Below are 23,523 nucleotides of genomic sequence, written 5' to 3'. Positions count from 1 at the left end.
AATGTAAAATTAAGTTTAGGGAAGGGACGTCCAAAGGAGTCGGATAGCATTGACCCAGTTCCTACACATGAACCGCCCATACACGTAGCTAGAAAATCCCGCCTCGTTGAACTCATGATTGACACTAGGCTGAACAAATGACGTGCAAGGAAATTGATGGAGGGGGTGTCGGGAAGCTTCCTATCCCAAGTCATGGGGAGGGAAGATCTATATTGCATTCATAGATATCCTATTACATTACGTTTTTAATTAGTAATTATTATGTGTAAATATTAAGTCATCTAATTCCTAGTTATATGATTGCATACTCCTCGCGTCCTCATCAAAACTCCATTGCATGAGAAAGTTAGAGGGGAGGAGCCTTTGGTTTTTCATCCAATGGACTTTGAGAAGGAGACGATGAGAGAAGACGCGAGAAGTATGCGATTTTCCAATGTTGAAGCGACGAAGGGGATACCAAAGACTGTACAGAATGTTTAGAGACTATGTGGGGAAAACGTTACCTCCAAGCCATTTTTCATTCTGTCCAGTCATAAATATTGTTATATAGCTGTCTTCATTTCCGGGTACGTATTGATTGTTTTACGTGAAATACCATTTATTCCTTTAGTTTTAGTAACACAAAGCGTTTAAAATCGGCATATTTCTCAATGTGAACCGGGAAGCTGTTTTTATTAGCTACCTAGGTACAGTAACGCGTTAGGCTAACTAGCTAACTTGCTATCCAGCAGAGCCCACTGAACGCAAAGAAAGTTGTGGTAAATCCAGTTTGATATAGTTAGCTAGCTACACTTTGCAAGTGTAAAGTATATTTAAGTACTGTAGATAGACAAAAGGAAACAACCTAGCTAGCAACAATATAGTCTCACCCTACTGTTAATGCCTTTTACCCTGGCCTGTCACTTATTCAGCCATGCCTGACCTCCTGACCCCAGCCCTCACATTCAAGAATAACAACGTTGTGCAACATATTTATTTTAGTAAAGATTGTCAAACCATATCGAGATAACTTGTTATGGCATGATTTGGCTTCGCCATATCAGTTGTACAAATGCCAGAAATCAGATATCTCAATGTCTGCATGTCATCATGTCCCTGTAATGGGAGTACAGTGATGAATGACTTTTTCTGTACACTTCACTTTTTAAACCTAGCTAACTCTTAACTGTTCCAGGAACATTACACAATTGTCAAGGGACCAGGAGTATGAGCTGATTGAAAACCAATCAAAGTAGCCCTAACCCTTTCAACAACATTTGCCATACAAATTTGTCAAACAAGTGTTCACTGTAACCTGGCCTAGATCCCCAAAAGAGCACGTAGCAAAAGGCTCAGAGCTATAACCATCTGGCCAAACAGTTGTCCTTTTAGGCAACATAGAGCATAAATTGTTCAGAGGAGCATACGTCTTATCTATCTAGGCTAGACAGCTGTCAAATTAGGCAAGGCGACTAAAGTAACATTTAGCACTTGACCAGTGACACGTATTCATACAGAGACATCAGGCAGGCGTGAAGAGTCAGCGGTGGAAATGGTGAAACAGTGAGGGTTTTGGGGCGGCAGGTAGCCTAGTGGTTAGAGCATTGGACTAGTAACCGGAAGGTTGCTAGATCGAATCCCCGAGCTGACAAGGTAAAAATCTGTTGTTCTGCCCCTGAACAAGGCAGTTAACCCACTGTTCCTAGGCCGTCATTGTAAATAAGAATGTGTTCTTAACTGACTTGCCTAGTTAAATAAAAAAGGGATAGGGGTGCCTGAACCTGTATTTAATAGCCTGACTGTTGCTTTTCTCCTTGTATTCACTAGAGGACAGCATTGCACATGTGTTTGTTATAAAACCAATGACCTCTGTGTTCTTCAGGCCCCACTTCTCCACCAAGCACACATCCTGTGCTCAGAACAACATTTCCTTTGTATAGATATAGTCACTTTCCTATTCACAAGCCGTCCCTGTGGCAAGGAATAGGGGCAAATGGCAAAGGCACAGTGAATGGTACTAGAAGTTACAAGCACAGTGTTACCATTGCTTGTAACCTCTGTGTTGTGAGTGTGGCCTGGTTGGCTATTTAAAACCTACTCTAATTGACAAACTCCTGTCTGAGATCACTAACAATAACAGGCGGGCTGTTACCTAGGTATAGTGAATTATTGATGATTTCACAAAGCACATGATGCAAGCGGGAGGTTTCTTGGAACTCACCTACATTCACACACTGTAACCTTCTTGGGTCTGGCATTACAAAATGCCATCCCTTTCCCCAACTTTTTTCATGTATTACGCACCATTTCCAACCTCAATTGCCTATATGTTATGGATTAGGCCTTATAGAATACTCCAAAACAATAACCATCCACAAAATATAATATTCCACGGCTGGGACATCCCTACAACAAACATACACACAGCCCCAAAATGAGTGATTTTATAGGTATTTTATATATTTATTTTCTAAACTTAATTTTAGCAAAAACAATATTGGCCTTTCATTTTGAGGAGGCCCACTTGCATGCTTCACTTTTAGTCTATTTGGCCTGTACTTTAAAATAATGCTTTTTGGCCTGATGATTTATTCATTATGAAAGTATTAATTTTCCACCAACATTTTTTAAAAGCTATTAGCAGATCATTGTCTCTCATCATATGAAATAGTGTACATAACAGCTATACTTTTATTTTGGAACAAGCCCATATATAGCCTTCTGTATTGAATTCATTTATATTTATTACAGAATATTTGTAACCTGTTTCCTTTTATGTTAATCCTAATTTTTATAAAATATGGATTTACCATTTAGTTATTTTTAATTCCACTAATGTTGTAGGGACAGATTCCCTGGTCTACATTCTAAATGGTGTGCAATTTCTTCTAGCCTTGGTTGTAGTTGTTTTGGTGAAGAACCGTGTGCCCTCTCTCGCTCGCCTGAAGACAGTTGAGGAGGAGGGAGGGGTTTAGACAAAGGCCTTCTCTACAAAAATGGAGGCTACAGCAGAGCAGCCCTGTTGTCCTTTTTTCATTTTCTACATGCTGACATTTCTAATATATTATCTGTGAAAATAACACAACGTGCATCAGATGCAACCTTAGGTAATGGTATTACATTGTTATGTGTGTTCTTTAGGTTACAGAAATGCAGTTAAATGTGTTATTTTGTAATTAGGGCCTAGCTTTCTCTCTTTTTTTTTCTCTCCCTGTCTCTCCCGCACTCAGAGCTGCTCCTGCCTGCGCTGAACAAAGATAATTACTCAGGAAATGCTTCGGCCAATCGGATGCGGCCTTATATCCCGCTTGTGAGAAAGGGGCCAGTCAGGGCCTGGCTACCATCAGACGGGCCTGATCGGCTTGCCTGAAGAGAGGAGCCTTCCCGGGCTGAGAGTGTCCTCCATGTTTTATAAGTGTTGACATAACAGTGTGTCAGGCAGCCATGCATCCACAGAGGTAAGCCCTGTCTTTATTTCAACTCTAATTACAACATTCCTTTCTCCTTCTTCTCTGTTGTGTGACTGTTGTGCAAATCTAAATGTGAATACCTGAAAATCACAGATTGCTTTCCCAAAGGAGTAGGGGAGCTTTGTGGGCGGGTTAGGCCTCGCAAGGCCCCTGCTCCATAGAGAGCTGAGGTGGGGGGGTTGGATAAGGACTCACCCCTGCTCTCTCTCTGTGTAGCAGGGTCACGTGTGCCCAAGACATCCAGACTGCCATGCAGTGGGCCTTGGCAAATCCTTGTTTTCCTTGGCTTTTTATTTTTTTTACAATGCTAAAGAGAGTGAGATCCAAGTGTGCACTCTCTTTTCTCCTCTCTGCTGCGCCAGCCTAGTTGTGTGTCATGGCAGAGTCAGAGATGATGGGGGATGGGTGGCAGAAAAATAGTTAGTTTGGTGGAGGGATGTGGGGGGTGTTATGTATCTTTTGTAAGCAGATTGCTTCTGTTTTTGTGATCTAGTGTGTCATGCCAGGCCAGAGAGAATGGACGTGAGGGCAACAGTTGTGCCTGTTAGAGGGACCATGGGGGGGGGGGGGGGGGGGGTCTTTGGGGAGGGGCTGATGGCTAACTGAACACTGGTTGCTTACAGTGAGAGGTGTGTGTGTGGGGGGGGGGGGGGGGGGGGTGAACAGTAAGGATGTCAGTGAATGTAATGATTTTCTCTGCAGATATGATCATAATTCTTCACCAATTGATGCAAGTACAAACAAGGCAGTGAAGGCCTGCCGCATGAGGCTAAATGCCTCTCCAGTCTCACCCGCATCAGAACTCACACAGGGTCCTCAGAGTTCATTCATTGTCCCAACCAAAAATGAGTTGTCTGAGGGGAATTCTTGAATTTCAGCCTGTCAATTGAACATTTCTTTTATTATTCCTCTACACATTAATAGCCCTTTGTAGGCTAGTTGTTTTGAAGGTCATTGGGATACGGGGAGGCCCAAGGCCTCAAGTTTACAGGCCTGTGCTATGTTGACTCTGTAACACTCATCCTTGTAAAGCTGCTTCCTCTGCTCTGTGCCCCTCAAACAGTGGCCATTTTGTGTGAAGCTCTGCTCTTTTCATCACAGATATAAACTGGCAGAGAAGCACTTCATTTTTTTTTTGTGATTGTTGACTGTGTGTATTTCGTACGCGTGATGGTGTTTGTCTTCAGCTCGACTCATATTTGTCCGTATTTGCGTGCTTGTTTTCTCTTCCCCTCCTTGGCACCGCTCGGGCCTCGCTCACCTATTTATAGCTGTAGAGACAAAAACACCATTGATCTGCTGCTTCATTTAAATGCCTGGTTTGACGTTTCTGTAATACTTGGTTCAAGAGAATCCTATCTCCCTTTGTAAGTAGGTAAGTGAAACTGCATAGCTGGCTCTCAATTCACAAGAATCTATTTTGGTAGTACTTTATTTTACAGTACTGTTTCCGCTGGTGTTTGAATTGGAAATTACTTTATGGTTCTTAGTTCAAATAATTCATCACATTTAATAACGAGCCCCCTACTTGTTTCCAAATAGTGCCTAGCAGGGATTCATTGCATGAATCAGAAAGTAATTCATAGGTTCTAAATGTGTAATAAGTTACCATGGCACGGCAGATCTTAAAATGCACATTTCCCTTTGAAAAAAATGATGAGCAAAAGCCTAACTTTCAGTGTCAAACCTAGATTATTAGGTTCTAAGCTTTTTGCTTTGTAATCTGTACGGGGGGGTCCCTACGTTCCTTACTCTCAACCACCTTGGTACAGCTCGACACAAAGCATGCTTTATTATGCGAATAGCATAATCAACCACCGTTAAGTTAGGGTTCTCTTTTTAATGTGAATTATGTTAAATACACTTTCATGGACAAAACCAAAAACGAACGTGATCCAACACCCCGGAATAAAATTCATTTTGAACAGTCATTGACATTAGGGGAGCTTGGAGACGTGTATAAATTCATGCCGTGCTCCGTTTGTGTTATGTTAGTGGGTATGTTAGTAATCTGGTGACAGGTTATCTTTAGACGATCGTCTGGGGTTGCTGGGGGTTTGCTGAGGCAACATTGCTCGTAAATTGTGATTTACTGCCTCTCAACCACAAAGAACAAGTCATCCCTCTTCTAAAGCCTCTACCCGGTTCACTCAGTCACGCTCAAAACAGACAACCTTTTAAAACCAAAGGGAAATTGCACCGTTTTAATGCAGGGGGAATCTCTGCATTGCAGCAGAAAATGTTTTTAAGGAAGAGGAAAGCCTGCACACAGGGAGCCATGTGGCATAGCACAGCCGACCAATCCTGTCCCGCCCTGCAGACCCTCCAGCCAATTACAGCAGCAGCCGAGGTTAAAGCTTGAAAATCGCTCTGAGAGCGGCAGCACAGGGAGAGCAGGGGCCTTCTGGAAAATTCCACAGCCATCTTTGTTTCATCCCCTTCAGCCCAATGTAAAAACCAGGCTGAATGATTTTCTTGCATATTCTGTGCTATATCACAAGTATTGCTACCACACTTCAATTATCTCTGTTGAAGAACATGTTATTCGGTTAAGAAATTCAGACAAAATTGAATCATGTGTATAATGAATCTTATAGTATGATAAAGCAGGCTAAAGCCTGGCACCTATTTCTGCACGACTGTACCTAAAACGAGTTGTTTCATATTGTCTTGAGCGAACAGTACATTTAACCTTGACGGTATTGTTTGTATCTTATGTCTCTCAGAGTCAGTCTTCTCTCTGGAGGACAGGGGCTGCAGGTTGAAGAGGGTGCCAGGTTGTTTCTCTATCAACAATACTGGTTCTCAGTGGATTCAAGGACACATTACCAACTCAAAGCATACAACAAAACCACCCTGCTTTTATGGCACCACTTACAGAGCAGGATAGCAGGTTTTTAATCAGGAACCCAGACCCTCGCTCACATGAGACACCACTGTGTTGCATGAGACCAAAACAGTGTATTCTCCTCAGGGATACAGCATAGGTTTGTCAGATCTGTCTTTACTCTCATAGTGTCTTCCCTCCTCTTATTATTAAGCCTAATTATTCTTCGACAGCAGTGCGTTCAGTGAAGGCGAGACTGAAGATGGGGGGGGGGGGGGGTAAAGTGGATAAGAATGATCTCCAATTAGCTGGATTTATCTTCTATCCCTCTCTCTCTCTCCATCTGTCTCTCATCTAGGTCTCCCTCTCTCTGTACTCTGAAGCAAACGTGGTTCGGCTTAACTGTGTTTTGATGTTTGGATGTTGAACTGTAATCTCCATGGATCTTCTGGTCCTCCTGTGTGTGTGTGTGTGTGTGTGGGGGGGGTGCCTGTGACTGGAGCCTCGGTCTGTGTGGGGGATGTGTGAGAGGGGGGAGGGGAGCCGGCTGTGGCCTCCATTTTCTGTGACGAGAGAACCCTGCTCTGCCTCTGCTCGACTGTCTCTGAGGAGCCAGTGGAATCTCAAGGCACAGAGTCAGTGTGTGTGTGTGTGTGGTGTGTGTGTTTTTCTTTTCTTCTATCAGGCATTCCTCCTTGCGGAGGGTGGGTGTTTATCAATGTTATCCTGAATTTTGCTTATCTGGAATATTCCCAGATCCTGAAGATTTTTCTGCTATCTGTTCTGGCATGTTTCTGGAATACTGCTCCTGGTCTGAAATGCCCTCTGGAAGAACATAGGATGACCAGTTGAGAGAGAGAGAAACTATCTGCCTAGTCAGAAGCTACAGGATCAGGTGGTTATTATGTCACGCTGGCTGCTCGGTGAGCCTATTTTTGAGTGAATAAAAGAGTGTAAACCTTGGCTCACTGCTGGGCTGCATGCTAACAGTACTCTGTCATCTCACAGTGCTCTCGCTGCTAGCACACGTAGCACAGAGAGTTGGCTAACATTAGCTCTCTTTCATGTGGGCCTCGTTTTGTTTGTTCACTCTCTGTGTCCAGAACAGCAAGGCCCTGGAGGGGGTTATCTCTCAGCAGCGTGTCTAAACAAGAAAAGGCTCATATGCTGGATTATTTGTAATTTTCTTCCTTTTTGTGTCTGTCTACTTAATCTTCTTTCATTATCCAAATGACATTAGGGATTATTTTATGCTACAGTCGTTTTGATAGTGGTGATTTAACCTGGTGATCATTGATTGAGACTTTTCCCCCCTTTGGGTTTATGAATGATCAATGTCATGGACTTGGTTTGACGAGCAGGACATTAAGGTTTACAGTGTGTGTGTTAATGGGGGTGGCGCTATTGGTTTAGTAGATTTAGTTAATGGCCTCTCTTACAGTGGTAGTCATGCTTGGGCTCATCAATGGCTGCCCTCAGCTCTGGAGGATTGTGCTGTCTCCTTTTTCTACTCAGTCCTTTTTTTAAAATTTTAGATCAATGACTATGATGGATGTGGATTCTTAAGAATAGATCAACTCTAGTCTCATTCAAAACTTTCCCACGTGACCACTTCTTGAACCTTGTCCAAAGGCTGTTTTTCTATCTAGCCAGTGCTGGATATTTGCCTGTTAGACTACCTATACCTAGACGTTCTTTGCCCACTGCCACATCCACCTCTACCAGGAGCCACCAGGGCTAAGAGCCTGAACTGGTTCAGCGTGTGGCCTGTGGTGGGTCCATTCCCGAGGAGGATTTTCTTTAAGAGGACGATGAATGGGACGACATCCTTGGAACGAGGCCCTCAGTGGAATTGACAAAGGAGGGGCTGAACTCTCAAAGAACCCCATTCATCACTAAGGACCCCCCCCCCCCCCCTTTCTTCTCCTCTTTCTTCCTGAGAGGAAATGAGATGAGAGCGGAACCAGAGACACAAAAAGCTACAGGCTTTGATTTGGGCATTTCTTTGAATGAAAGAAGCTCTTTTTTTAAATTGTTATATATTGATATGATTTGCTGTGGAAATCTGATTTATTGTTTGGGCTGTTCAGAACATGATGTTTAGGCTAGTTAACAGACCTATGTAACAGGTAAAAACCTGTAGTTAGCTAATAAGACCAAGGTTGACTCCGTAAGGCTTACTAAAGTGATCTGGTGCAGTGGGTTTCTAGGAATAGGCTAAACAGCCTTTAGGGACACCTGTTGTTAGAGCTGGGGTTTGAGTGGCTACCAAGAAGCACCTTTGCTTGAGACTCTCTCATCCATGTCTGTCTGAGGCAATTTTCTGTGATTCACCATCCATTTTGAAGGTGCAAATCCTTGCGTGACATAGCCTATGCAATTGTTTGTGTTTTCGGAATCATTGTTTTCAAGGCATTCCGCTTTTGAATGAACTTGCGTTGTACAGAAAGAGCGTCTTGAATGTAGGTAGGTGGGCAAAGTGAGATGCAAACAAACTCGTCAATGCATGGCCCTCATCAGGACTGAAGCCCTTGTCTCTCCGTTGTCTCCTGGAGGACAGGAGCCCACAGCCTACTCTCTGTTGGGTGGCCTTGTTTGTTGTGCTGAAGCACAAGTTGTGGCCCAGCTGAATCAAGAGGACTTGTTGCCATGGAGATCCTCTCCAGTGGCACCCCATGGAACACAAACACCCAAGTTTATCTGACTGTGATTACCAATGATTATAGACACGCATAGGAAGACATGATGATCATGAAGGCCATGGTTCCGAGGTCCAAGTACATTTTCTGACCCGTCGGTTGCACCTTAGATTTTGTAGCCTAACATTGTTAACCTATTGATGCTTCTCATTAAAGCAGGCATGAGGAAACAGCAATGGAAACCTGCTGAAACTCTGGTGACTTTGTCCTCTGGGGTCCTGCCTTAGGTGGTGTTCCACTTGTTTACTGTGTGGCAGGATTTGGTTCGTGAACACCGTTTGTGACTGACTCTCCCTTTCTTTTTGTCTCTGTGCCCTCGCTCTGTGCAGTCTGGCTGAGGAGGAGGTAAAGACCGAGTCCGAGGGGGTAGAAGGGATGGATGTGTCCGTGCGATCCAAAGGTAAGAACAAGGCCTTGCATACTAAGACAAATGTTACTGTGTTTTGAGAGGACCACTTATTCTAGTATTCTTCTTTTAGTATTGATCTTACATTTAAACATGTTTGTTGTGGATCTCATTGAGCTACACTGAGCAACCATTCTGCCATTGAGTTAATATCAGATCACTGTAATGGAGCAACACTGCCTCAGGGATTGGTGAAGGAGGCATCCTTCACATGTGATCACTTGTCACAGGCCCTCGACCACACTTCTCTTGGAATGTGGTTGCCATGTTGGCGTAGCAAGGATGATCAGATGTTAACTTATCATATGAAATTCGTTGCCAGATTGGGAAACCAAGCGGTAAGGTTTGGTGGCCAAAATCTCTTATCTGGTCGGTATCCCTGGGCAAGCACTACTGTATTTCGTCTCTCAGTGATGGGGTTCTGCTAACAAAAGAAAGGTCTAGGCTTTACACTGCCTTTGACCTTCACAATGACTCTTATCCCCGTCTGAGGAAAGATTAGTTGAGTAGTACTGAAGAAGATGGAGCCGGTCATTGTTGTATAGACTGGTCTGAGACTGGGAGTGTCTCTGCCTCTCTAGTCTTTCATGCCAGTCGTCTAGTCTCTCCTTCTAAGCCTCATATTCATGAGTTGCCCCTCTGTCACTTGTTCGCGTCGTTGCCATTGCCATCAACGTTCTACAGATGCTGCAGCCATATTAATGTGCAAGAGTTTGACGGGGGCTAATGACTGTTTTGTCTAAATTACACATATAGGGGCTTGAGAATACGATGACATTGCTAAAGTAGGCACATATTTAGTAGAGAATCAACTTTGCCATCATGTTGTCAAATTTACTTTAGACAGATGGCAATGTTGTCATTAGCAAGCAAAGTTTGTCAAATGAACTAGCAATGCTAATGTTAGCTAGCTAAAATCTGTGTCTCCCTTCAATCTTAGCTAGCTAGCTAACGTTATACTGCATCAAAAGTCAATCTGGCGACCTCAAAATAATGACAAAAGGTTTTCCAACTAATTATTTGCCGCCTTTAGACACAGTAATGCACTTTAGACCAAATCTTCATCGGTGCCCAATGAGGTCGCATTGAATAGAATGCTCAGTTAGGCAGCAGTCCTAAAACGAACAATCAAAACAATATCGTGACGCAACGTGAAACCCATTAATAAGCTGCTACTCTTGTTCCGTGTTGTATGTATGGTGACCTGGTCTCCCCTGTACTTTGGCCACTAGTGTCTGATCCTGGGTCAGCAGAGCGGGCGCTGGTGGCTCAGAAGAGGAAGGTGTCCAGCCCCACCCACTCATCCAATGGCCACTCCCCCTCAGACACCTCCCCCAGCCCCCTGAAGAAGAAGAAGAAACCTGGAGCCGTCCATAGCAACAACAAAGACCAGGTGGGGGGGGGGGGGTGTGTGCGTGCGTGTGTGTGTGTGCGCAGATGTGTGTGTGCGCAGTGGTGTGTGTGTGTGTGTGTATGCGCCTGTTAGGGCTGGGCGATTTATATTTTTCTGAGCGTTTTATGTCCGCTTGTTCTCATGTTGTCTTTTTAGTCTCGTCTCATTCGCTCCTTCTGTGCTGTACACCTTCCCATTTACACCAGAAATCTGTATATAATAACGAGATGCTCATGTCTCTGCCCTAACAATGGGAGTCGTTGTTCCAAAGGTGGGAAGGCAGGCGACAAGTTAGGTTTAAAATAAGCGCATAGAAACGCATTGGGCTTGTTTTGGACAGATTTAGGCAAGAGTGATACCTCTCGCTTTGCCTCTTTCTCCCAAGCCCCTCCCCTACCACTCACTACAACAAAGATGAGAGATCACTTCTTCCACTCTGACAAACGGTTTCAAAGTGCTATTTGCATTTTTTTTATTTTTTATTTAACTAGGCAAGTCAGTTAAGAAAAAGTTCTTAATTACAATGACTGCCTACCCCGGCCAAACCCTAACTCGGATGACGCTGGGCCAATTGTGCCCCACCCTATGGGACTCCCAATCACAGCCGGTTGTGATACAGCCTGGAATCGAACCAGGGTCTGTAGTGACGCCTCAAGCACTGAGATGCAGCGCCTTAGACCGCTGTGCCACTCGGGAGCCCTTTGGTCCAACAGAATCAGTTATATGGACACCGAAACACATTAAGACATTATTTTACTCTAATGGAGGAGAAGTTAACCTTTCGAACCATACACTGTTTGCTCGAAATTTGAGGAGTTGAAACAGTCAGACACTACTAAAACGGATGTACTAATGAACATTCATTCTGGAAAATGAATGCTCAGTTTGTCGCGCGCGCATTACGGTACCACATATTGCTAGCAACATTTTAGTCAAATAAAGATTCTTTATACTAGCCGTTTAGTCTGTGTTTCTATAAATGTGCAATAAGGAATTGGTAACTTGTTGTTATTCTGAGAAATAAGGTAGGGCCACTCATGCTGTTCAAACAGTTGGAGACAGACAGAAGCTTGGGTTCATAACAATTCAACTGTTTTGCCTTTTTAGCTGAATTCAGAGCCTGTGAAATTATACCTAGATCCAATTTGGCTAAACTTGAAATATAAGTATTTGCTGCCTACTCACTAGCACGTGGGCTTGTACATGGGAGTTTGTTCATGAGACCGGTGTCAATTTTCTACAAAGCCTGCTACATTATTAGTGAATGTGCATTATGCATGGTTCTGATTTTAAATTTGTAACAAAAATGGCATTTTTCTAGACAGACCTGAAAGCCAGATCTGTGATGTATTAACTATTTTAATACAATTATTACTGGGTCTTGTGGTTGTGGAAGGAATATATTCAGCCTTGGTATAATTTAACAAGCTCTGAATTCAATAGATTATTGATGGCTGTTTTTAAATGCAGTGTATTTGATCTTTAAATTGTACAACAAAGCTTATTTAGAGAAAACATTTAAAAAAAAATCTAGATATATTTTGTGAATCGCCCATAAGTTATAAAACATTTAGATAGCAGTTTTAGGTGTTATCGCACAGCCCTAGCGTCTGTTCACAACTTATTATGCCCCCAGGTTTATATGAAAGACACTGCTGTATGTTCTATCGATGCATTAGTTCATATCAAAAACATACATGTTTGTGTATCATGTATTGATGATTAAATGTTAAAATAATTGCTCTGATGATTGGTAATCATAACTGTTTATAGAGTGGAATAACTTAATTACTTTTCTAAACCTAAACAGCATTTTTGGAAATAATTGATATTAATGCATATTATTGTATGCTTGCCAAATATTTTATATTTTTGCACATTTATACCTATTTGTTGTGAATGCTTTGTTTTACATGCATGTCACAATTAAACCCCAAGCCAAAACCTTTGAATTCAGTTCCGCTGACAAATGAAAAAGTTGCATGTTCTGAACAGTGACATAGATATGTGCTGACTAGTATTGTCTTGTTCACTGATTGGCTGATGTGGGTTAATGAGGTGTCAATCATGATATCCAACACAAGACTGATTATTGGTCCACCAGGTAAAGTCACCAATCAAATTGCACTTAGTCGGTGACGACATAAACAGATGACACAAACTTCTGTTATAGATAAAGAACAACGGCATTACTATCTTATAGACAGACCTACATTGATATTGACGAGACCAACCAAAACAGTCTTGTGTTTTGGTGCCTGCTTGCTTATTACCCTGCCTTACTTGCCACTGTGTATTTCTCTCTGTGTTCTGTTGCACTGCACCTTTTTGTGTTTGTTTTCTGCGTGTGTTTTGAAACCCGCCCCCTGTTTCTCTTGCCGCATTTCAGTCAGAGCTAAGACATGGTCCCTTTTACTATGTGAAGCAGCCATCACTCACCACAGACCCTGTTGATGTTGTACCGCAGGACGGCAGGAATGACTTCTACTGCTGGCTGTGCCACCGCGAGGGCCAGGTGCTCTGCTGTGAGCTCTGCCCGAGGGTGTACCATGCCAAGTGCCTCAAACTGCCAGCAGAGCCCGAGGGTGACTGGTTCTGTCCAGAGTGTGAGGTACTCGCTTGTGTGTGTGTGCCGTGGGTGTGTAGGTGTATATACGTGCGCATGTTGTGTGGGAGTGTTCCCGGGTACATTTTCGCTTTACCACTAGCTTAATATCCGCTTGCTCTTTTGGTGTCAGGTGATGGGGTTGGAGGCAGGCTTGGGCCAATTTCAATTCTTAATTTCAAGTAAATAATGTAAAAATCCTTATACCCATACTTCCGGGGTCAGTTCCCTAACCTTTTGAGTGGGCTTGACGATGATATCATCAAATTCGTGAAAACGCGGTCATTTTAAGATATGTATAAAATAATATTTGAGTTTGTGGATGAGTTTACTTCTGCCAATTATTGCGCGGAAGACCATTGCGCTATGTTTTTCTCCATTTGAAGACCATTCAAAAAGCCTACAAAAGTTCAAAAACTACAAAGCTTCTTCCTGGAAAATGACATGTCACTTTCATAGTGTATTATTCTATAGTAAGGATAATACACATGGCACATTTTAAGTCTCGAATTGAAATGGAATCGAGCCCAAGCCTGTTTGGATGGCAAACATAAAGTGGGCAGGATCTATATCTTCCCTCTCTGGATGGATTTCGCTGCTATGAGGACTAGTACTTCTGTCTCCTATAGATCATAACACAGATGCATAGTTAATAGCCAGCCCAGCAGACTGCTGTGAGTGGTTGTGGGTTAGCCCAGTCCCTGTGCTTGGTATAGTATCCCTTTTGGTATTACCAGCTACTGTTTGTCATTGGTACTTTGCCCTGACTTTTTAAAATGTTTCCAGAAAATCACAGTAGCAGAGTGCATAGAGACACAGAGCAAAGCCATGACCATGCTAACGATAGATCAGCTCTCATACCTGCTGAAGTTTGCCCTCCAGAAGATGAAACAGCCAGGGGTAAGTTCAAATCATGTTTTTAAATCACATTTTATTTGTCACATTCTTTGTGAACAACCAGTGTAGACTAACAGTGAAATGCTTACTTACGTGTCCTTTTCCAACAATGCAGAGTTAAAGATACAATTTTGTTGTTGTTGAAATAGTGACACAAGGAATAAGTACACAGTGAATAACGAATAACAATAGCTAGTAAAAATAACATGGCTATATACAGGGAGTACCAGTACCGAGTCGTTCATTGACATTGATAGTCCTTTTGACATTCTCCAGGTGCCCACTGTGAGCCAGAGAGGGCTTTTGGTTGAATGGTGTGTTTATGAGAACTGATGCCTGTGACTGTTTCCTCTCTGGGCAGACTGAGCCCTTCTGGAAGCCTGTGTCTCTGGAGCAGCACCCTGACTATGCCGAGTACATATTCCATGCTATGGACCTCGCAACACTGGAGAAGGTACCGTTACATTCCCATTTGTCATTTCGCAGGCGCTTTAATCTAGAGCCATAAGTGAATTCAACTGAAGTCTAAATGTTTCTTTCTAATGATGTACATTTTTCTCTGCTATATTTGTAGAATATGAAAAAGAAAATGTATGGCTGCACGGAAGCCTTCTTGGCTGACATGAAATGGATATTGCACAACTGCATCATCTACAATGGTGGTAGGTCACAAACACCTGCTTAACACCGTTTCCTTTCTGTACTGCTACTTGTTTTGGAGATGAACAACTTGGCTTTTACGAACATGGTTTTCTGTCTTTTGGTTTTGTTGCAGGTAATCACAAACTAACAGCAACAGCAAAGGTCGTTGTGAAGATCTGTGAACATGAAGTGAGTCATTTTTACACGATGACTGAAATGCCAGCCTGGGTTGTGTTTTGTTTTCTCCCTTCCATGTGTAAAATGGCCATTTCAGTGATGTGGAAACTGCTGTCTGTTTCAGATGAATGAAATCGAGGTCTGTCCAGAGTGCTACCTGTCCTCGTGCCAAAAGAGGGACAACTGGTTTTGCGAGCCATGTGTAAGACAAACGTTTCCTCACCTTCTTTTGCAATGAACATTTTTAATAGATGTAAATGTAACTTTTTGTCCTTCCACATACTATGTGACTTGGGGTCACAATTAGGTTTGTCCCGAAGACAAATGTAGACCAGCCTAAATGTCATATTTAAAATCTCAAAAACACTCTTTAGAGCACAGGAAAGTCTTTGCGAATCTTATTCCACCTTCTGTTTTTATGCTGTCTTATCGGACATTTCCCCTGGTCTGCCTCCCCTCTTAGGGTCATACCCACCCCCTGGTGTGGGCCAAGCTGAAGGGCTTCCCCTTCTGGCCAGCCAAAGCACTGCGGGAGAAAGACGGACAGGTGGACGCACGCTTCTTCGGACAGCATGACAGGTGAGTCTTGCTGTTGGATGAAAGTTGTGGATGGGAAGGGACTTTTCATCGTTTCTACTTGGACTCCTCTGAAGTGAGTCATAGTGCTATGCTTATCCTACTCCTAACAAGTCTTTCTGGGGTTTTTTTCTCCCGTAGGGCGTGGGTTCCCATCAACAACTGTTACCTCATGTCCAAGGAGATTCCCTTCTCTGTGAAGAAGACCAAGAGCATCTTCAACAGCGCCATGCAGGAGATGGAGGTCTACGTGGAGAACATCCGCAAGAAGTTTGGTGTGTTTAACTACGCCCCCTTCCGCACCCCCTTCACGCCCAACAACCAGCTCCAGATGCTGCTGGATCCAGCCAACCCCGGGGCAGGGGCCGTGAAGATGGAGAAACCCGACAAGATGCGCTTCAACTTCGACATGACCGCATCTCCCAAGATGGTCCTGGGCAAGAGCTCTCTGTCGAGCGGGATGGGGCGGAGGATCTCTCTGACGGACATGCCTCGTTCTCCCATGAGCACCAACTCCTCTGTACACACGGGATCTGACGTGGAGCAGGATGGGATGGAGAGAGGACCCAGGAACCCCCCATTCCACTACAGTGCTGGGGAGGAGTCTATGGACTACACCGGTAATTAACATGCTCCTGACTCTGTAACACGTCATACGACTAACTAACACGGGTATTATCTACAGAATAGTCACAGTCAAAACATGGGTTGGGATCAAGACTCAAACCATTTGTGGCGGTTAAAGTGTTATGTGTTCTGGCCACAGCGTCCCCTGCGTCAGTGAAGATGGGCCATGCAGGCAGCTTGACGGGCAGCCCCAAGCCATTCTCCCCTGGTCTGGTGCCAAAGCAGGAGAGGGCCCCGGGCACAGGCAGCATCCTCAACCTCAACCTGGGTGGGTCCCATCTAACCTCCCCTCCTCCTGTAGCACCTTGTCTTGTGCTGTGCGTTTCGGTTGTGTGTTGAGTTTGAGTGTCATTTGCCATAGATCGTGTGAAGGCTGAGATGGACCTGAAGGAGCTCAGTGAGGCAGTACAGCAGCAGCAGCAACAACAACAACAACAACAACAGGGGTCATCACTCCTCACCACCACCCCCAAGAGACCAATCAGGAGCCTGGATAAGACCATCGAGAGCTGCAAGGCCCAACTAGGTACACTCGCAAACCATTCATGAATTGTGTCTCAAGGCCTATAAATGATACGCTCATGACATATGATACATACATACCAGTCAAAAGTTTGGACACGCCTACTCATTCAAGGGTTTTTCTTTATTTTTACTATTTATTACATTGTAGAATAATAGTGAAGACATCAAAACTATAAAATAACACATATGAAATCATGTAGTAACCAAAAAAGTGTTAATCAAAATATATTTCAGATTCTTCAAAATAACCACCCTTTGCTTTGATGACAGCTTTGCACATTCTTGGCATTCTCTCAACCAGCTTCAACTGGAATGATTTTCCAACAGTCTTTAAGAAGTTCCCACATATGCTGAGTAATTGTTGGCTGCTTTTCCTTAACTTTGCAGTCCAACTTATACCAAACTATCTCAATTGGGTTGAGGTTGGGTGATTGTGGGGACCAGGTCATCTGATGCAGCACTCCATTACTTTCCTTCTTGGTCAAATAGCCCTTACACATCCTGGAGGTGTGTTGGTTCATTGTCCTGTTGAAAAACAAATTATAGTCCCACTAAGTGCAAACCAGATGGGATGGCGTATCGCTGCAGAATGCTGTGGTAACCATGCTGGTTAAGTGTGCCTTGAATTCTAAATAAATTACAGGCAGTGTCACCAGCAAAGTACCATCACACCACCACCTCCATGCTTCATGGTGAGAACCACACATGCAGAGATCATCCATTGACTTACTCTGCGTCTCACAAAGACATGGTGGTTGGAACCAAAAATCTCAAATTTGGGCTCATCAGACCAAAGGACAGATTTCCACCAGTCTAATGTCCATTGCTCATGTTTCTTGGCCCAAGCAAGTCTCTTCTTCTTATTGTTGTCTAGTAGGGGTTTCTTTGCAGAAATTCGACCATGTAGGCCTGATTCACGCAGTCTCCTCTGAACAGTTGTTGAGATGTCTGTTAGGTGAACTCTGTGAAGCATTTATTTGGGCTACAATTTCTGAGGCTGGTAACTCTAATGAACTTATCCTCTGCAGCAGAGGTAACTCTGGGTTTTCCTTTCCCGTGGCGGTCCTCATGAGAGCCAGTTTCATCACAGCGCTTGATGTTTTTTGCGACTGTACTTGAAGAAACTTTCAAAGTTCTTGAAATGTTTTACGGATTGATTAACCTTCATGTCTTAAAGTAATGTTGGATTGTCATTTCTCTTTGCTTATTTGAGCTTATTCTTGCCATAATATGGACTTTTACCAAATAGGACTATCTTCTGTATACCACCCCTACCTTGTCACAACACAACTGATTGGCTCAAACGCAATAAGAAGATACATTCCACAAATGAACTTTTAACAAGAAACAACTGTTAATTGAAATGCATTCCAGGTGACTACCTCACGAAGCTAGTTGAGAGAATGCCAAGAATGTGCAAAGCTGTCATCAAGGCAAAGGGTGGCTACTTTGAAGAATCTAAAATATTAAATATATTTTGATTTATTTAAGACTTTTTTGATTCCATATGTGTTATTTCATAGTTTTGATGTCTTTACTATTATTCTACAATGTAAAAATAAAGAAAAACACTATGTATTGTTTCTTTGTCCTTGTGCAGGTATTGATGGGATCTCTGAGGACGTGTATAAGGGTGTGGAACACAGTGACTCAGAGGATTCCGAAAAGTCTGACTCCAGCGACAGCGAGTACCTTAGCGATGAGGAGCACAGACGGAAGAGCGCCGCCCATGACGACAAGGACAAAGCAGAGAGGGAGTCAAGGAAGAGGCCCAAGGCGAGCACACAGGGAGAGGACAAGGAGGCAGTCACAGAGACCAGGGATAAAAAAAACTCTGAAGCCCTGCTCAAAGACAGACTGGGCATCAATGGCCCGGAGAGAGACTCCCAGGAGAAGCCCAGGACGCCCCAGACTCAGCCCCCAACAGACATGCCCAAGGCCCCAGAGGAGGGGAGGACAGGCGCACCCCGGGCCCTTGCTGGCCCAGACCAGGACTCCGACTCGGAGAGGGAGCTGGTTATTGACCTGGGGGATGAGCAGGGGGGTCGCGACCGTAAGGCCAGGAGGGAGCCAGGGGCTGTAGTTGCTAAGGCCACGAAGGAGCCCCTTGGCACCAAGCTGGAAGGTGAGGGTTCAGTTATTGTCTTGTTTCATTTGATTTGTGCACCCTAGTTGCTTTGTATCAGACATTTGTAAAAGACTGAGGCCTAAAGGCTCAGCAGTAAGGAGGAAAACACGTGATTGTTCTGTTATTTAATCAATGTCATTTCTTCTCCGACCAGGCAAATTCCCTGCCGCAGTGACACCCTCTCCAGCCTCTGCCATTTTGTCCAACCTCAAAGACCCCAGTCAGCCACTCATCAACCCTCCTCTCAACCTGTCCTCCAGCACAGGCTCTGGTCAGCCCAACACGGCCCTCAGCACCACCCCCTCTCCAGCCCCCACCTCTGCCCCTGCCCTCTCCTCCGCAGCCGTCGCCTCGGCAGTGAAGAAACAGCGCCCTCTGCTGCCCAAAGAGACGGCTCAGGCAGTGCAGCGTACGGTGGTGTGGAACCCGGCCAACAAGTTCCAGACGTCGTCCCAGAAGTGGCACATGCAGAAGGTGCAGCGGCAGCAGCAGCAGGAGGAGCAGCCGTCTACGCCAACACAAACACAGGTTCCTGTTCCGGTCCAGGCGCCGGCGCAGACCCAGGCACAGACACGCAGCCCACAGCAACTCCAGTCACAGCAGCAGTTGCCGGCATCTTCCAGTATGCGCTACCAGACCAGACAAGCAGCAAAAGGTACATAGAAACTCACAACTCCCCAAATTCTATACACACATTCATCTCATCTTAGTTAATATGAGCTATTGAATGTTTTTTTTCATTCCTTTTCCCCCTTCTGTGTTTTGCAGCCGTACAGCAGAAAGATGGTTCCCAGACCTCCACCTCATCAGTCACCTTGGTCACCTCTGGTGCCTCCTCCTCCTCGTCTTACCTGGCAGGAGACTTTCAGATCCCCATAGCTTCAGCAGATGTGGCAGCTGACATAGCAAAGTATACCAACAAAGTGAGTCAGCAAGATGCTATATGCCTGCTTCACACAGAATGAATATACTTTACAGGGGAAAGTTTATAGATTCACAGATGATATTTGTGTTTCATTGATCTGGAAAGTTACCTGTCTGACATCAATCTGTGAGTTGTAATAATCTCACTGGAACTTTTCAGATGATGGAAACGATAAAAGGAACGATGACAGAAATCTACAACGACCTTTCCAAAAGCACTTCAGGAAACACAATCGCAGAGGTGAGGGCTACGGTGAACAGACTTTTGATTGAGTCCATAAAATATGTAAACCTCTCTCTCCCCTGTCTCACTGCTTTGTGACAACTGTTGAATATTTTTGCACAGATCCGGCGGCTGAGGATAGAGATTGAGAAACTTCAGTGGCTACATCAGCAAGAGCTCTCAGAGATGAAGCACAATCTTGGTTTGTTCCACTTGTTCCTTAAAAATATGCACCTCTTTTAGGTTGGTATCATTATATGTATATAAATATGTAAATATGTTTGTCTATAGACTGGTTGGTTGTTTAGCAACAAAAGCGTTGTGTGTGTGTGCAACAATGGGGCAAAACAGACAAGGTTGGGGCCTCCCGAGTGGCGCAGCAGTCTAAGGCGCTGCATCGCAGTGCTTGAGGCATCACTACAGACCTGGGTTCGATCCTAGGCTGTGTCACAGCCGGCCATGACCGGGAGACCCATGAGGCGGCGCACAATTGACCCAGCTTCGTCCGGGTTAGGGGAGGGTTTGGCCGGACAGGATTTCCTTGCTCTAGCGATTCCTTGTGGCGGGCCGGTACTGTACATTGTTAGAGTTGTTGGTTGGTTAGCTGGCTAGTAAATTTGAGCCATATTAGCATTGCCATGAAATCAGTCAAGGCACCTCAAAACAAGACATGGTATCAACAACAAGATAAAACTAGCTGAAAGCCACCTACAATTCCCCACATGGCAGGTTCTTGTCATTGTTGCTCGCAATCTGACCGTACAGAATCAAAACGCATGACTTCAGCCAACCAGTCTGTGTCAGCCAATTCATGTGTGTATGAGATGGGCTTCATATCTGTGTTTTTTGACATCTTAATAATGCAAGTGTGTACATTATAGCTGTATGTATAATATACTCATTCAATTCCTGTGTTGTAATCATAAAACATGCATCGTATACATTTTAATGCATGTTACATTTATATTAATAATTCATTATTTCAATATAATGTGAATTATATTAGTACGTTTTCTAAATGTCTTTGTGTGTTCTGTAGAACTGACTATGGCGGAGATGAGACAGAGTCTGGAGCAGGAGAGGGAGCGTCTGGTGGCAGAGGTGAAGAAGCAGATGGAGGTGGAGAAACAGCAGGCAGTGGATGACACCAAGAAAAAGCAGTGGTGTGCCAACTGCAGGAAGGAGGCCATATTCTACTGCTGCTGGAACACCAGCTACTGTGACTACCCCTGCCAGCAAGCCCACTGGCCAGAACACATGAAGTCCTGCACACAGTCAGGTATTACATACACAAACAACGTAATTTGCACGAATGCATAGAAGGAAGTGCCTGTGCACTAAAACTTCAGGCACCAACATGCCATACACATTACACACTCTTTAGCTCTCTCTCTGTATTTTATTTTACTAACTGAACTTATGTTTCATGTCTGCCTCTCTCTGTTCCTACAGCAACAGCTTCTCAGCAGGAACCAGAGGCGGAGTCTACCGCTGACCCTTCAGCCAAACCACCAGGTCACTCCTCCAGCGCCCAGACCCCTTCTGGTACAGGATCTGCCGCCACAGACAAAGGCCCCTCTCCTACTTGCGGTGTGGACAAGAGCAAGGACAGTGCCAGTGTTACTGTGCCCTAACCACTACACTGCACACACACATTTTTACTCTACAATCCTGCAGTCTGTAAAATGTATGTATCTGTTGCAAAGAGACAGATCCAATAAACCAAGCCTTTTTGCGACCAACTAATCTGGGAATGTGCAGCGAATCTCCGTATGAAAGACCACAGAGGTATCAAAACCACCAGACACCCTCACCCTCTCCTAGCCAGGCTTAGGGCTTTAAAACGCCAAGGACACTCCTTGCATAAAGGCCTGCTCCTCTTGTGATTCAGCTGACTCATCCCCTGTCCCTTGTTGTGTTCAACGTCTGCCTCGTGATCCAATGTTTTAAGCCATCCTTCATCCTCCTCAAGGTCTATATGCTAGACTGGAGGATTCACTTACCTTGCCCTTGTGACTGTAGTTCACCTGGATATCAAACTTCAGTCTGTATACATTTGAACTCTTTCCTTCCTTTTTTCGTCCTATTTTTATATCCCTCTTACCATCTATCCTAACGCTAGTTATCTACAGGAAAGTGCATCAAAACATCAGACGTCAATGTTTTGTGTGTTTTTACAACAATCTTAAACTTGAAACCTGTGATGCTGCTCTTTAAAATATACCACAAGTCTTTATAGTTATTTGCCACCAGAAGTGAAACCGAGCACATTACTGTGCCAGCCCTTTTTGGGACACGCAAACAATCTAAAATGTAAATGATTCTACATTGTTAATGTGGTTTAAAAGGTGTTGTCAATGCGGTTTAAAAGTTTCATTATTTTGTAAGGAGTTGACAGGGGTGTATTTGAAAATCCATAAACAGTATACACAGACATTTCATTCAAAGGGATAGCATTAAGTTGGTTATCACCCCCTGTGTGTATGTTATTGTTTCATACTCATTATATATCGTAGTTCCTCAGTGTATACATAGATTTTAATAAACTGTGATGTATAAAAACTATAAAAAGGTTAAAACTGTACAAAGTTTTTGTAATAAGACACATGGACAATATTTATAGTGCTATGACAAGCATATGAGATTTTTTTTTTTTTTAAGTACTGTTTGTGAATGAAAATCACTTTCCAAATGTTTTGAAACGGCTCGGCTCTGGAAATCGTTTTTATTTAAATGCATTGTAAGACTTTATATGAATGTCACCTGGACTCTCTGTTCAGATTCTGTCAGAACTATTTGTCTCATCAACCTTCGATGGTTTGGTTATTCATTAACAATATAAGCCTACTCCAGAATTGCTTTCGACCATGATAGTGTTTTTGGAGGGTAAAGGAAACAACAAAAGTGACTGACTGTATATTATTCTGAGCATGTTTATTTACCCCTTTGTCATATATTCTCTTGTTTACATATTGTACATATAGTAAATGGATTGTTAATGTCTTTAAGAAAAAAAATTAAACAGGTCTGACCAATGTTTTTTTTTAAAGTATTTTATTGGCATAAGTGGGCTTTGTTGCCACCTGCTGGACAACTGGGAACTGGTTTGGCTAAGTAGACATGACACGCTTTGCTTTAATGTAGTAAATGTAATTAGTAATTTGTTGGTGTGCACAAATTCAAAGTAAGGAATTGTGGCATTTAAGGGCAAATGGAAGGAGGATTGGGACTTCTTGGTAGGCTACTGTTTAAGCAGAGAAGGCAGATTTTGTACTAACTTGCTTTTTTTTGTAGCTATACTCTTGAGCCTCTTGCAAAGTGTTTGTCATAAGTTGCATCTGCTCTCCATGTAGGGTTTATATAGAAGTATCACTGAAATATGTGAGAATAAAAACATTTAACCTCTCACACCTGCGCCATCAATT

The 23,523-nt window shown here is 43.6% G+C and overlaps 1 protein-coding gene across 5 annotated transcripts; it reads left to right on the top strand.

Moving 5' to 3' along the window:
* The first annotated feature begins 386 nt into the window (after positions 1-386).
* Positions 387-23,135, top strand: LOC106571931 (MYND-type zinc finger-containing chromatin reader ZMYND8). 5 transcript variants are annotated; one of them, XM_014145506.3, is made up of 21 exons: positions 387-566; positions 3,210-3,437; positions 9,305-9,375; positions 10,614-10,774; positions 13,242-13,385; positions 14,166-14,279; positions 14,638-14,730; positions 14,851-14,938; positions 15,052-15,107; positions 15,220-15,297; positions 15,559-15,674; positions 15,813-16,291; positions 16,438-16,566; positions 16,660-16,824; positions 18,424-18,948; positions 19,106-19,606; positions 19,720-19,874; positions 20,036-20,116; positions 20,222-20,300; positions 21,138-21,377; positions 21,551-23,135. In XM_014145506.3, exons 2-21 carry the CDS (start codon positions 3,424-3,426, stop codon positions 21,730-21,732), a joined length of 3,471 nt encoding a protein of 1,156 aa, XP_014000981.1. In that variant the 5' UTR covers positions 387-566; positions 3,210-3,423; the 3' UTR covers positions 21,733-23,135. The 5 variants fall into 5 exon arrangements, with proteins under 5 accessions (XP_014000981.1, XP_014000976.1, XP_014000977.1 ...); XM_014145501.3 differs by having other exon boundaries at positions 13,164-13,385; XM_014145502.2 differs by lacking the exon at positions 387-566 and adding an exon at positions 2,951-3,086 and having other exon boundaries at positions 13,164-13,385.
* The last annotated feature ends 388 nt before the right edge of the window (positions 23,136-23,523 follow it).

The sequence above is a fragment of the Salmo salar genome, chromosome 15, assembly GCF_965601325.2.
Source record: "Salmo salar chromosome 15, fSalSal1, whole genome shotgun sequence".
NCBI lineage: Eukaryota > Metazoa > Chordata > Actinopteri > Salmoniformes > Salmonidae > Salmo > Salmo salar.
The sequence above is the reverse complement of the archived record's forward strand: the minus strand, read 5'-3'. Positions and strand labels throughout refer to the sequence as shown.